Consider the following 15339-nt stretch of genomic DNA (forward strand, 5'->3'; position numbering starts at 1 on the left):
TGCATTAAATGTGTGGTTTGCTGTGTGTACGAGTTTTCGTAGATATCACTTCACTCCGAAAAACATTTTTCCGAAGGCTTTCATTTTAAATTTCGTTTTTCCGTAAACCATATTCCACAGAATGATGTTAGATTTAATGACAGAATATAATTTCAAAATTTGCACCTATTGTATATTAAATCAGTAACGGTAACGTCGACAATTCCGTCAATTTTCGGAATTATATCATTTTCAAAGAATGATGCTTTCGGACTAATAATTTCGGAATTTTCAAGTGATCACGATTTAGTAAGTTTGAGTAGAGTGGTTCCTAACCGTGTGGTTGCTTGTTAAAGGGGCGGCGGCGCGGACTACCGCCCTGTCATACACTACCGAGACTTGGACGCGCCGCGCGAACCCGACGAGTTCATATAACTTGGACATACATCACCCAAAGGACGCCCATTACAAACACTCGTAGTATTTTAACAATGTTCCGTACACAAATTAACTTATTTAGAATTTTAGTAGGTTTACTAATTTGTTTCCTTCGAAATTGTTCGTAGTTCTAAGCTAAAATTGTCGTAATGGTTCGAAGAAATATGCTATTTTTAAATAAAATACAAGTTTTATTCTGGTGAAATCGGCTTTAATTCAAGTTAACCGTATTTATACTACATATACTTAAAAAAAAGTATCTTTCCTTTAACATATTTTCAAACAATAATCACGCGAATTTGCTTTCGTTATTTTATTACCACTTCTACCTAGAGTCGAATAAGTAAGAGCTTGAGAATTGATTTTAATGTGTTCATCGTGCAGACCTTTTAAACAGGAAATTGTCTAATGCTCTCGAACAGTGCAACCTTGCTTTGTTTCGCGAAGTCTAATTCCTAAGTAAGGAAAATCAAAATGTGTATGACCGATACAATTTATTCACTCAAGCTGTAGAATTCACGGCACGTAAATGCAATGAGTAATTCTTTATTTATACAAAGTATAAAGTTTGTATTCGTTGTGAAGCCTTCTGCTCTGAATCTCCCGTGCCGTCATAGGCACAAACTATTACTTATTAATATTGAAACATCATATTTGAATACTATTTTAGCGTAGGTATTCACACTATTTTATTAAGTGATCGGTAAACGAAGATCTAAATATATACGACTTATTTTCCGAGACTAGTTGGCTCTATTGAGCCATAAATGTACACATTATTAGCTACGATATGGATATACCATTTACCATCTAAGTCCATGCCAAGTTCATGGCATGATTTATAGGAGTATGGATGAAACATATATAGTTTGGAATGTATGGAGAATTAGTGGTAAGTATGTGGGCGGTACGTCACCCGGATGTGTGGATGCAACGCGCGGCTGCGGTCGCACGACTTAGCTCGTTATTCGTATCGCGTACCGACCGCAAGGGACCGATCGTGTCAGGCGAACCAATTGTGAACTTATAGATATAAATTTTATTTTAAATTAGTACTTTTAAAATCTACCGTTTCACTGAGGCGGTGGGTAAAAGTCTATTATGGTCAACTTCGGACTGGTTATATGGAGCTGAATTGTATAAGGTTAAGTACCTAAATCCAAGTTGTAGTCACAAAAGTAGTAGAAATTCACCGCACAACTGAGATAAGTGGTAGACCTAAGTTCTCTGAATTCGGGCATTTGCTTCAACACAGTAAGCTATGGTAATATCATAAGAGTCAGCGACGCGCCACGCTTGTCACGCTGTACGGCGTAAGGCCACGGCCACACGGCGCCTGCGGCTGACACTTGCAACGAAAACCAGGATACACCGGCTTCGTGAGATGCACTCACTTTTCAAATCAAAGGTAACAACATGGTAAGAAATTTAAACTTGGGTTAGTATCGACAGGACATCTTAGCACCTTTGTTAATTAGCCAGAATGAAAATTATCATTTTTATGCCTAAGCATAGAATATGGATCAATATACATATGCAGTAAATAATCTGATTACTATTTACATTACAAAATGTAAAGAAAACCATAGTAAAGCAATTACTGTAAGGCCCTTTTATTGTGTTAACGACTCGTTCGTGGCTATCAGGTGGCTATGGATACTTATCGTTGCACGTGACTAAGACTACAATATTCAAGGAATCGAGATTGAAGAGATATTGCATAACTGCAGGAATAAGGATCAGGATAGTCATCAGTCTTCATGCTAATATTACGAAAAGAGGATATACAGTACCGGCCAATAATATATCAACTTTGTTTTTTTTTTTGTATGAGCATGTAGAGAGTAAACACTCTAATATAAAAATTAAATTGGCTATATATTTAAAAAATCTATGAAAAAACCATTACATGAGACCAATTTTTCTCATCGCTTGCACAAAGGACAACTACTAGACTACCTAAAGTGAGGTGGAAATCACTTTCAAATATAAGAAAAAGTTCTACCGCAAAAACATGGAAGTGATATATATTATTGGCCGGTACTGTAAAAGGATCTTACATATGTACTGTACTAGGTATATGCTATCGTATCATTATAGCCGGGTTTCAGTGCTGGCTTAAAACATTACTTGGGCAAAAGTTCAAGTTCAACTATGACTAACCGATGCTGATTCAACTGATCTAGTTTAAAGGCACTGGCCACACTATCACTTGTCCTCGCTGCAACAGATTTGAATACGAGCTGTTATTCGTCTTTGTTTTAGAGCAAATTGGTCATATGTCCTACTCCTGTCCACAACAACTTGCTAGGTTAGATTTATAATTTTCTTTCGATTCTTGATCGACGGACTTCACAAGCATGCTTGAAGCGACATTGTTGAGGTTGTTCAAGTTAAAAATAAGCGTTAAATTACCTACACAGAACAGCCCGCGTAGCCAACGTGCCTATCGTTCACGCTCTGTGGCGAACGAAACGTAACTATCACAGTCGCACTAATGGGGAAGAGTGATAGAGAGAGATGACTACGCTACGCTCCGGAGCGTTAACGATTGTAACGTTGGCTACGCGGCCAGGGGGCTTACCGCGAAAACCGAAATTCGCAAATTGCGGGGATCTTTCTCTTTTACTCTTACTAAGACGTAATTAGAGTGACAGAAAAATGCCCGCAATTAACGAACTTCGATTTTCCCGGTAGGAGCCCAGGACCGAGAAACGTGACGTAGATATATAGGTCCTTGAGCTAAACTGTAGGTAGATATTGAAAGAACGAACATTTTGTACTTTTACCTTAGTTTCTGGTTAACCGTTATTGTATTGATGTAATTAATGAGACTGTATTTGGCGTTACTAAATTTCATACAATGTGTAACAAAATTAGTGGGGATCCGTTTAAGAGCATATTCGGTATCGTGTTCTGATAGGTAAAAATGGAAATGCGTCAAAATTTTTGTTAGCCTGTATAATAAGAGAGAGATAAAATACATGGTTTCTATTAACACCGAGACACCAGGTTTAATTTAAATCGTATTAGCTGTTATGCCTTTTAATTTCGAAGTATAATATATAAATGTGGATTCATATTTTGGAGCGATGCAGGCCGAAACATGAAATTAAAACGACCACCCAAAAATAAATTAAAGCAGCTTCCTATACAAATTTAACTTGTTTTAAGGATGATCGGTGGGAGCTAGCCTTCTCCAATCAAATAGCAAAAGGAAGCTTTTTGTAAGCTAAGACACAATGTCACCAGCGGTCATTAAAAAAAGTCGAAAACCACCTCCGGTTTAGCAACATAGGTAGTTTATGCAGTCATTCAGTTTTCCCCATTGTCGTTGGCCCCGAGATCACATTTTATAAAGCTCCAGATGACTTGGCGTTGATGTCATATCTTGTTCAATTTTACATTCATGCACATATGGATGTAGTAGGAAGGACCGATTGTTTGTCTGTAATTTATGCCAATGACGTGGCTGTAATACAGTAAAAATGTTAATTTATACAGTACCTACTCGTATCTATGGCGTTTTTTTGACTAGGAGCTTTTGTGTAAGAAAACCTCAGTTTACTCCGATGAGGATTAAGGAGGAGGCGATGGCAAGCGAACCATTCGTCGGTTTTGCATACACATAGCATATAGGCGTGCTAAGATTACCTTACTATATACTTGTCTTACTTAGTAGTGTGTGTGTAGTGTAGGTACATATGATGCATTTAACGTCATTGTACACATTCGTAATGAAGAGGAAGGCGGACGACCACTTCTTTATACAAGCGTAGTCCCCGTAGTCCACATTGTGCTCTCTGGATATGAACATTAGTATATTTTCACCATTTGATGTATATTGCCTAACCTATACCCCTTCGTTTGGCTCTTTTAAATTTTTAGGGTTTCGTAGTCAACTAGGAACCCTTACCTATATAGTTTCGCCATGTCCTCCTGTCTATCCGTCCGCGGCTTTGCTCCGTGATCGTTAGTGCTAGAAAGCTGAAATTTGGCATGGATACATCTACCAAGACGAGACAAGCGAAGCGCAAAAGGCACTACCAACCTTTTCTCAAAGGGCTTCGTCTTTTTTTAACCCTTATATCTTGGGTTTGGATTATACCAGTAAAAAAAATCTCGGGATATGATGTCAATAGTCGACTTATGAAACAGAAAGTTTATATTACACGGCTCTTATACATTCGATTTTATTGATCTCTAAAAAAAACGATTTCGTCACTGGCTCACTTCACTTACTGATGATCATCAAAACTCGTAGGGTACTTTCTGAAGTCCTAGGAAGCTGAAATTTGGTATCTAAGCTAGTACATAATACATATTAGTACACAAACCACAAGAAAATCTTAAACTTGGAACTTTTACACCCTCCCCTCTTGAACTAGGGTTAACTAATGTTGATGCTAGAGGTCTGAAAATTTATATAGGGACTGAAAAGGTTTATTTATTTAATTTTAATTGCTTACATGCACATACACATATGTCAGGTCTCAGGTAACAATAAAATTGTTTCAATACATTGGCAGGAAAAGGGGGCGGTGAGTTGATGGGTCGGGGACTGAAGATGGGAGTTGAGGAATCGGGGGGTAGGAGATGAGTGGCCGGGGGTTGGAAGTTGAGGAATTGGGGGTTAGGATTAGGAGTTAAATGGTCAGGGGTTAAGGGGTCGGGGAATGGTGGTTGAATGTTCGGTGGTTCAGGGTCAAGGGTTTCAGTGATCAGTGGCGGGGCGGAGAATCGATTTAGAGTAGTAGCAGGAATGAATTCCCGAGGAAAATACTGATTATTTATGAAAGTTAACGAATTAAGTGTAAAACATGATTGTGATTTTCATTCATGCGTCACGCGTCACTCATAACCTTAAAACTAAAAATGGTAAAATAAAAACTTTTTACAAAAAAAAGTAAACCGAGTTTAAAAAGTATAAAATAAAATATTATCCTTTTCAAGTACATATATGCGTTACCAACTGATATGTTTGAAGTCGGTGCCAAGCCAAATAGTAAAAATACCGGTCAAAAATAATAAGCTTTATGTCTATAAATCACGTTCATCATCATCATCCCGTCCTAGCCGGTTTCGGCCTCGGCGACTGATTTTGTACTGGCTAGTGACAAATCACATTACAACAATCGTAATAGAAAATTGGAAACTGGAATTAATTCTGTCTGTCTCTTTGTTACCTTTTCACGGCTAAACATCTGAATCGATCTAGGTAAAAAGTTTAAGCCCTGAAGACGGTCCTTGAATTGTTTTATATTTTGAAACGAAGTTCTCTGGATAAGGGACTTAAAATAACTCAGTCTCAATTCCACACTTACGTGCTATGGACAGTTCGAAAATGAGTAAAAATAGCTGTTTAAAAATTACGGTGGCAAATAAAAGCTATGGCTTTATACTAATAAACCGACAGACATGGTACGAACTGCGCTAAGAAGGTTCGACCGTGAGTTCTTTTTTTTGTAAAAAGTTTTCATATTATATATATGTTATAGATATTTTTATTTATATATTTCACACACATTACACATAGAAACCAATGGAATGCCCATTCAAAATCCCATTCCATCCTATTAATACTAGACAACACGAGGAAACAACACAAAATTTGCATTAAGTTATTTTACCACTCTTGTGGATAAAATGAAACATTGCTATCTGATTTTGAATAATCAAAAGAGCCTTTCTGAAATAGTGTGCTCCTATTATTCCGTCTGTACTTATTACTCCATCATCGCGTATTTTTAAAGGATGATAATTGATTTTAGGGTATAAGACAATCAATGCCTTCTATTTAGTAATAATAATTGTTGAGCGTTGCGAGGGTGAAAAAGTATTATGTTTCACTCAGTGTCAAAGTTTGTTTATTCCTTGTGCCTTGAAACCCTCGCAACGGTCAAGATTCCAATTTTCGAACCTCTTTTGGTTTCAGTTACTTGTAGTTCAATTTAGGATCTTTCGCTTGCTTGGGTATTATAGCACGAGGGGTTAAACAACAACTTTGCCCCATTGGATAATAAATAACTATTATTTACCGTCATTTAACGTTAATTTTATCTTTTAATTAGGTAGTTTGTAAGTATAAATTAAAGTTTTGTTGTTTATAAACTAACTAGAGCAAAACTTTCGTGTAAAATGAGCGATAAAGATATTTTGGAGACGCCACCTTATCCGCGAGTTCCGTTCCGCGTGAGATAAACGATATTAGATTATAGATATATATAAATATATTTTTTATTTCAATATGAACACTATACCTATCGCATTTATTTTTATGTATTTAATAGTCCTGCCATTATATTGATAAATACTTTACGACCAAAATAGTATTTTGTCGTGGGTGTAGTCATCTGTGCATGTTACTTAGTTTCCAAGTAGGTACCTAATTACATCAAATACCGTAGGTATAGCGTATAGGTCCTTAGTTTATAAAAACACTTGTTATGACGTTAGGTAGGTATGAGTACATACACCTTTATTTAATAAGGATGATCTATTATCATTGATTACGATTGATTGATTTATTACTATTACGGACACTTTGAAATTAAACCGCTTCGCTGTTCATTCGAATATGTTAGTCTATTAAGTTAAATACGATAGAACCATAATGTAGTAAATAGTAGAATAACTCGATTCCCACGTTTTTACGCTAAAGTTGGTTCGCAATAAACGATTTCTGATTTCTAGTTTAAATTTTGTTCCTTATTTATTTATACACGTAGTTGCTATATTGTTTACACAAGTTTAACGGGGTAGTACATAACCTAGACACGTAGGCAGGTTCAATTCAGCATGTAGGTATCTTTGTTTTTGTATACACCGAAATTCAAATGAGTAAGCGATTATTGGAATTGATTTGATTATTAAAAGTTATTGGTAGGTAAATACCGGTTCTTAAAAACATAGGTACCTATAATGGAGGTCATCACCTTGTAAACTATATCAAAATCATCTCCAACGATAACCCCAACAGCGTCAATGTATTTTCCTGTAAACACTTAAAAGGATATAAAAAAACATTAGAGCATATAATCATGGCACTCACTTGTAAATTCCCGAATAGATCCGCGCATGGTATCAAGTTCATATGTTAATAAACGTATGTTAAGGACGTTACTTACGTAATAAAATTTGAAATGGAGTACCCCGACACCCAATTACCATGCACTGCGGAGTGGTGCTTCTAATGAATGCGGGAAACAAACGTGAAGTCAACATTTTGATTCGCGGTAAACGCCGACTGGTTTTTTGCTATACATTATGAACGACTGGCTATTTGTGTATCGCTTTATAAAGGCAGGCACCCGTGGCCGTGCTACATTGTAATCGCGAGGCTGCATTGAGATGGAGCTCAAGTGCGCCTTAGTGTTGACCCTCGTGGGTGTAGTGGCATCCAGTCCTTATAATAGCTATGGCGTGAAGGGCGGCGCGGGGGCTAAAGGTAAGTGTTTACTTGTAAGGTTTATTTGTTAGAAGAACAGTTTAGTTTATACTTTTATTTAATTATTCGGTAATTAAACTATTAAGCCGTCTGCAGTTTATAATTGTTAAGAGTCAGCAACAAACCGGCTTCTAATTTGAATAACTGGAAACTAGATTTAAATAATTAAGTGCGTAATGTTATTCATCAATAATAATTTAGGTTCAGGTACACGTGATTAATTAATAATAAATACCAACTATTAAAAGTGTCTATCATTTTATTTTTTAGCCGATGCAGCAGCGCTAGCCGGTGCTTTCAGTGGCGCTGGAAACATCCCCGCTGGTGCCGGATTTTCGGGCAGTGTTTCCAAATCCTCGGCCTCCAGCTTTGCTTCATCGAGTGCTAGTTCCAGTTCAAGTTCATTCAGCTACAGCGGTAGTGGTTCCTTTGGCCCGGGAGGTGCGGGTTGCACTTCCGGAGGGTGTCAGAAGAGCACAAACGGTCAACCTGGACACGGTTTTCCAGCATTCAGTGGTGCCAACGCGGGGGCTATAGCATCAGCTGGTGCAATCGCTGGCGCGTATTCACCTAATGGTGCTCCTTGCACTAGTGGTGTGTGTTCAGGCCAGAAACCCTCAGGATGTCAAGGATCTAACTGCGGTGACGCTACCAAATGTACTTCAGGCAAATGTGACACGCCATCATCAAACGATGGACCAGAGGATGACGGAAATGACATTCATGTAAATGTTGCTGGCACGGCAGCTTCGAAAACTACTAAAAATGCTCAAGGATCTCAGTACGACAAATCTTCCGATAGCTATCAACCTTTCGGTTGTCCCAATGGAAACTGTGGAACGCCGTCCTCTACAAAACCATCATACCCGCAAACGAACCCTGATGCAGGACTCGATTATACCAAGCCTAAATGCGAATCGCCAAATTGCAATGGTAACTATATTCCTCAGAGTGGCGCACAGGGTAATTCAAACGTACCTGTACCTGCTAAAGATTTGACGGCTCCGAAAGAAAACCCCAATCCAGGAACTGGGCGCTTGCCTTTGAATTACAATGCTTACCAAAACGCCCCTTCTGCGAATGATAAAGTTGATCAGTGCTCTTCCGGAAAGTGTGATAATAAACATCCGGACAGTGTATACAATCCCGCTAATGGTGATTCTTATTCAACTAATTACTTAGGCCCCAATTTCTCTACGCAATCGACGGATAGCAACAAAGGAAACTGTGCATCGGGAAATTGTGGCACGTATCCCTCTTCTGGTTCTAGTCCGTCAACCCCTGGGTATACTCCGACATCAGCCGGCCCCAATGGAAACTGTGTTGGTGGAAATTGCGGTAGCTATCCGTCAACAGCTCCTGCTCTTACAGGATCGTATCCCGGACCCAAAGCCCCAGGCTACTCACAGTTGCCTTCTACTGATGGTGATTGCACTAGCGGAAATTGCGGTACCTACCCTTCTTCTGCACCTAGCCCCACCGGATCTTATTCACAAACACCATCGGGCCCTAATAGCAACTGTGCCAACGGTAATTGTGGCAGTTATCCAACATCTGCCTCAAGCTCTGCGGGTTCTTATGCAAGTTCCAAAGCTACCGGCTATTCACCTGCACCATCAGCTTCTAGTGGTAATTGTGCTAATGGAAATTGTGGCAGTTATCCTTCTTCAGCCCCCAGCGCTACGGGATCTTACCCAGGCTCCACAGCCCCAGGCATTTCGCCTACGTCGACATCTCCTAACGGCAACTGTGCCAACGGGAACTGCGGCACTTATCCTTCACCTGCCCCAAGCGCTACGGGATCTTATGCCGGTTCCAAACCCACAAGTTATTCACTTTCTGCCCCCAGTAGCAACTGCGCCAACGGAAACTGCGGCTCCTACCCTTCATCTGCTCCAAGCGCTGAGGGGCCGGATGCAGGTTCCAAACCTACAAGCTATGCACCCACGCCTTCTACCCCCAGTAGCAACTGTGCCAATGGAAACTGTGGCATCTATCCTTCGTCTGCCACAAGTGCTGCGGCATCTTATGCAGGTTCCAAGCCCACAAGCTATTCACTTACGCCTTCTGCTCCCGGTAGTAGCTGTGCCAGTGGAAACTGCGGCACCTATCCTTCATCTGCCCCAAGCGCTACGGGATCGTATCCAGGTTCTAAACCCACAAGCTATTCTCCTACGCCTTCAGTTCCCGGTAGCAACTGTGCCAACGGAAACTGCGGCACCTATCCTTCTTCTGCCCCTAGTGCTGCGGGAGCTTATCCAGCTTCAAAAGCCCCTGGTTATTCATCTTTACCGTCAGGTCCTAGCGGCAACTGTGTTAATGGCAATTGTGGCAATTTCCCCTCATCAGCATCCACAGGAGCTAGCACTTATCCAGGATCAAAATTCCCAAGTTATTCCCAAGGAACATCACCTACAATCCCATCAGCGAGTGCAATTGCTCCCACCAATTGTGGAACTCCTAACTGTGTCGGTTCTTCCGCACAGCCTAGTTCTGGAACAATCACCAAACCAAGTATTACATATACTCCTCCATTTACTTCACCTTCTAACTCTGGCCAGTACGGTGCGGCGGCTGGTGCCAATGCTGGAGCGGGACCTTTGGGTGTTCCTAAACCAACTAGCGGAATATATCCCTCTTCCGAAGAAAAATTACCTCCTTATACCGGTGGCTTCGGCGCCCCACCCGGAATTTTAAAACCGAACGACTTTTCACTACCTTCTAAACCTTCATACCCAATAGGTCAAAATCCTACAAGTCAACCCGCCCACCCTAGCACAAGCGCAATCCCGTCCATTACACATGGAGTAGCTCCAACATCTCCCACTTCTAATTTTTATAATAAACCTTCTTGCACATCTGGGAATTGTGCAGCTCAACCAAGTCAGTCATCCCCTTCATATGGTGCTGGCAACGCGAACAAGGCTATAGCCGGGGCTGCGGCCGGTGCAAGTGCGTCAGCCAGTGCCAACGCTGTTGCATACTCAGGAGGGTTTGGCGGTCCACCGGGGCTTCTGAAACCTTATGATGCCGGGAAACTGGGAAGTAAGCCAGGTGCTTCTCAAAACGGCCTTGAGGCTGGTAGTTTCGGCAATAACGGAAACAGCAATAATCTGAATGCAGGAACTGCAGGAACTGGAATCCATTCGTCTTATAATTCCCCGAATGGAGGTGGAAGTGGATTGCAGGCAGGTGCTGGAGCACATGCAGCTGCCGGGGCTGTTGCAGGTGCATATAACTCTGGAAGTAACCAAGGTGGTCATAATGGATGTGGTGGTGGTTGTGGCGGAGACAATGTCGGCAGCCCGTATGGAAACTTCGCGCTGAGTAACAGTGGTGCGATCGCATCCGCGAAGAGTCTCGCGGGAATCACCAGCGGGGCATACAGCCAAGCTGGCAGCTTTGCGAGCAGTTCCGCTAACGCGCACGCTTCTGCCGGATTCCCTACTAAAGGAGGTTAGTATTTATTTGTAGTAGTAGTACAATAGTAAAACACTTAATTGTACAAAAAGAAACATAAAGAGGAAAGAACACACATCATTTGTACAAAGGCAAACTTATCCCTTTCAGGAATCTCTTCCAGTTAACCTATTAGTTATTTGTGTCAGTCGTATTTATATGAATATGTACCTATTACATATCCGATATATTCCATTCCCATTTTAGGTTAGTAATGTAAAATAATAAAAAATATTTATTTCCAAAAGTGTCCGTGGTTATCCAAAATTTTACCAACTATTACTTAGTTACACTTTAGCTTACTCGAAAAATTACAATTAGTTCAGGTATACATTAAGTTTTAGGTTACCTATTCAGTTTACGGTAATACCTAGTGTATAGTTTAAAGACTTGAAAGTCGATCCAAACAAATGCCACAGGAGACTTAAATCGACCGGGATATTAACCGTGATTACCTTTTAATATTGTTTTTATTGAGCTCCCGATATACGGTCACGGTTTATACGAGTATCCCGGTCGATTTAAGTCTAGTGAAACTAACCGTGAATCATTCAAAACCAGTTCAAAACTGTTACATGCCACACTAGATGCAAAACAATTAAGAGGAAAAGGGACGGCCGCTACTCTATACAAATGTAGTCCCCATTTTCCTCTCTGGGTATTGACTTTATGGAAAATATTTTAACATAATTTTATGTAAGTATATTAACCATAGCTATGCCCCTACGTTTGACATTTTTAGATTTTTAATGATTATTGTAAAAATTAGGAACGAAAATTAAATTTTATACAAAATAAACACTTATAATATAATAATAAAAATTTCGAAAAATCAAACGTAGGGACATAGCTGTACATTGTGCAACGAGGGGGGTAAGTGAAATTCTGGATACGAGGGTGATTATATATTAAAGACCCGAGTTTGCAATATTCTTACCCCTGGAGTTACACACAATGTTTTTCATCACACTTGCGAACAAAAAACTAAATTTTAAACGAAATAATTCTTAAATACGGTCATATCAAACATTCGTCCGCCATTTTTTAATTTCTTAACAGGTTAGCATCGAGGGCACAGACTTATTCGTCATTCAGCCACGATTGAAAATTATGTAAAAATATTTTAAACGGCTGTTAAATTAATCGAATTATTTAATTTTAAACATACTCGATGCTAACCTGTTAAGAAATTAAAAAATGGCGGACGAATGTTTGATATATTATATTAGTACTAATTCACCACTTATCTTGTTCCAGGTTACGGAAGAAGATAACTTTAATTACTTCACGACAAGACTCCATATATGGGCAAGCTGTTAATAAGGCACCCAAGGCCTGTGTGACGACCTGATTTAATTTAATTCATTAACTATAATAATGGTTTAATCATTAGATCTGAATACTTATTGTGATATTTAAAATATAGACTAACCAACTGAAATTGTTGTAACCAATTTGACAAGTAATTTGTATTTGTCTTAGGATTTTGAAATTATCGATGTAATACATACATTTGGGTATATTTTAGTCGATACTGGATGCGCATAGACAAGGAGCCAATAAAATTGTTAACGCTCCGTACCGAACGAAACGCAGCTGTCTCTGTCGCATTAATATAGAAGAGTGATAGAGAAATTAGAGAAAGATAACTAAAAGTGAACGATTGGCATGTTGTCTACGCACCTTGGAGTTCAATTTTCTGCATACTGTGTTGTCGCTCTTGCGGATTACAATTTCTATAAAAATACATATCTTTGCTACCTCTACTTAGGATAGAAGTAGCAAAAGCAAGGAGGTGCTTTCCGACAAACATAACAATCAGTGCCGGATTAACCATTAAGCAAAATAAGCACTTGCTTAGGGCACCACGTCTAGGGGGGCACCAAAATCGTGGGAAAATAACGGGTAGTTTGTACATGAAACTTTGTGCGTCATGTATAGGGCACGTAAGTGCGTCTCCAACGCAGGCCTTTGCCCCTCCGAGGGCCCATTCCATCAGGCTTGCAATATGCTGATTTTTTCATCATACTTTACCTATTGGTTCGTGGTTGATTTTTGATTTCCAGCATTCTGCAAATCTGTCAGCCTTTGGGCCAAAGGGCCTTATACCCAACGTAGAGCTCAGTTTTAGAAATCTACTTGTCTTCAACCCTACGAGGAGCTTTTTCTTCAGCCTTCTCGGAGTGTCGAATTTAATAGTAGATCTACACTTTTGTCTTAATTTATAATTATGTCGTGTCCGAATTTCGCTCTCTTGTAACTCGGCCTTCGCCTTCGCAGCACCGAAGTCTTAACAGATTTTCAAGGATCGGAATTTGTCACTCATGCTGCCCGAGCTCTTGCACACCAGATTGGTTTGCGACGTATTGCACACGGCCAAGCTCGTGCGAACTAATTGTCAAAGTTTTATTATAAAAAAACTGATGACGGAATCAAAGGCTAAAGTGCAGGTTCGGGGCTTCGTTCCCCACGAAGGTCGTAAACCAAAAGCATACGGTTTTATTTAACCCAAAGGTTTCCTTTAGCAGAATTAATCTTTGGTTTCCTAAGATGTAATTAAAAAATGATGCCACCCAGATTTTTGATTCAGGTTTATTTTAGCTTCAGCGAAGTCGGTCAGTCGGAGGTCAATAACTGTTTAAGTTTAGGTTCTAAGTTACGTTTGTTCTCATTTTCGACAAAATCTAAAATGTCGATCATACCACATTTCATACAAATAGATGCAGCGGTTATTGATTCCCCACATAAACTACCACCCTTCTTTACACATCCTTATCGATGATTTTTTTAGATTAAAACTATCCTGTCCTTTCTTGGGACTAAACTGTAAACTCTTGATTATATTTTTGGGTCTAAACTAATTATCTCTATACCAAATTTCAACTAAATTGGTTCAGCGGTTGAGACGTGAAGAGGAATATTAAAAAAAATGAAAATTTTACCTGTTTCCACTTCGGAATGGTGTCAATGTGATACCATACTCGTAAATGAGTTCGGCATTGCACTCCTAGGGGCCAATCCTGCCAAAGGGAATCTTCGGTTCGAAACGCCTATTTCATCGGCTGAAACTAACTCTAATCAAGTGCCCTTTTGAGCGAGGCCAAATGCCGAGCAGCAGGCCTCACATGAATGCGTTTCTCAGAAAAGCTCTCTTTTCAACCCTGTGTGGAGCTCGACCTTAGTCCTCGCTTACACTGGGTATTCAGTCACAAAACCCAGCTCTCTTGCAACTCCGCCTTTAGGTCTTGCTCGGAAGCGCCAAGTGGCCACTCCGGATCTTCAACCTTATGAGTATGGCCGTTGGATTCGTTTTTTGACTATTTCCACCATTGGTTCAATTCCAAGCAATGCTATTGCTATCCTGCAGTTCGGCCTTCGGCCTCGGACGATTGCCCGCCACGGTAGAAACAACTGAGTGTCAACCGTGAACCACGTTCGACGTGTTGTCTCCCTGTCGCACATACGAATTTACAATTGCCTCTGGGCCTCAGTCCTTATGTAACTTTCGGGTTACTTTTGGTCATGTTACTTCTAGGGTTTATTTGTGAAGTGAACCAAAGCAGGTTTTAATCACATAGTTAGCCGGAAAGGCAAGTACACAATCATAGATATATAATTTCAGTAATTTAGTTCACGCATGCTTTGATAAAGGTGACATTAGGATGGTGACTGCACCAGCATTACTGTTGCAACGTTACTGCTGCAGCACTGTCAACTTCCTTGATAAAATAAGTAATGGATTGAAAATACAAATTGCAGCAGCAATGCGACCATGAACGTCACTTAGTTTACCAAAAAAAAACAATGTTGTCAATGTAATCTGGATGAGCCTAGGGAGAGGGGGCACCAAGATCTAGAAATGCTTAGGGCATCAAAATTTCTTAATCCGGCACTGATAACAATTTCGTATATACCGACACGACATATTGAAGAATTGTAGTATAGTATTTTAAGTGCAATATAACTTGAGTTCAAAACTACTTAAGTCATTATTATTAAATTAAAGTTTTTTTATA

General features: G+C 39.8%; 1 protein-coding gene across 1 annotated transcript; it reads left to right on the forward strand.

Annotated features, from left to right (window-relative positions):
• The first annotated feature begins 7708 nt into the window (after nt 1–7708).
• LOC133519006 (mucin-19-like) lies at nt 7709–15339 on the forward strand. The gene is made up of 3 exons (XM_061852847.1): nt 7709–7864; nt 8135–11320; nt 12581–15339. Exons 1-3 carry the CDS (start codon nt 7768–7770, stop codon nt 12595–12597), a joined length of 3300 nt encoding a protein of 1099 aa, XP_061708831.1. The 5' UTR covers nt 7709–7767; the 3' UTR covers nt 12598–15339.

Source organism: Cydia pomonella, chromosome 6, assembly GCF_033807575.1.
Source record: "Cydia pomonella isolate Wapato2018A chromosome 6, ilCydPomo1, whole genome shotgun sequence".
Lineage (NCBI taxonomy): Eukaryota > Metazoa > Arthropoda > Insecta > Lepidoptera > Tortricidae > Cydia > Cydia pomonella.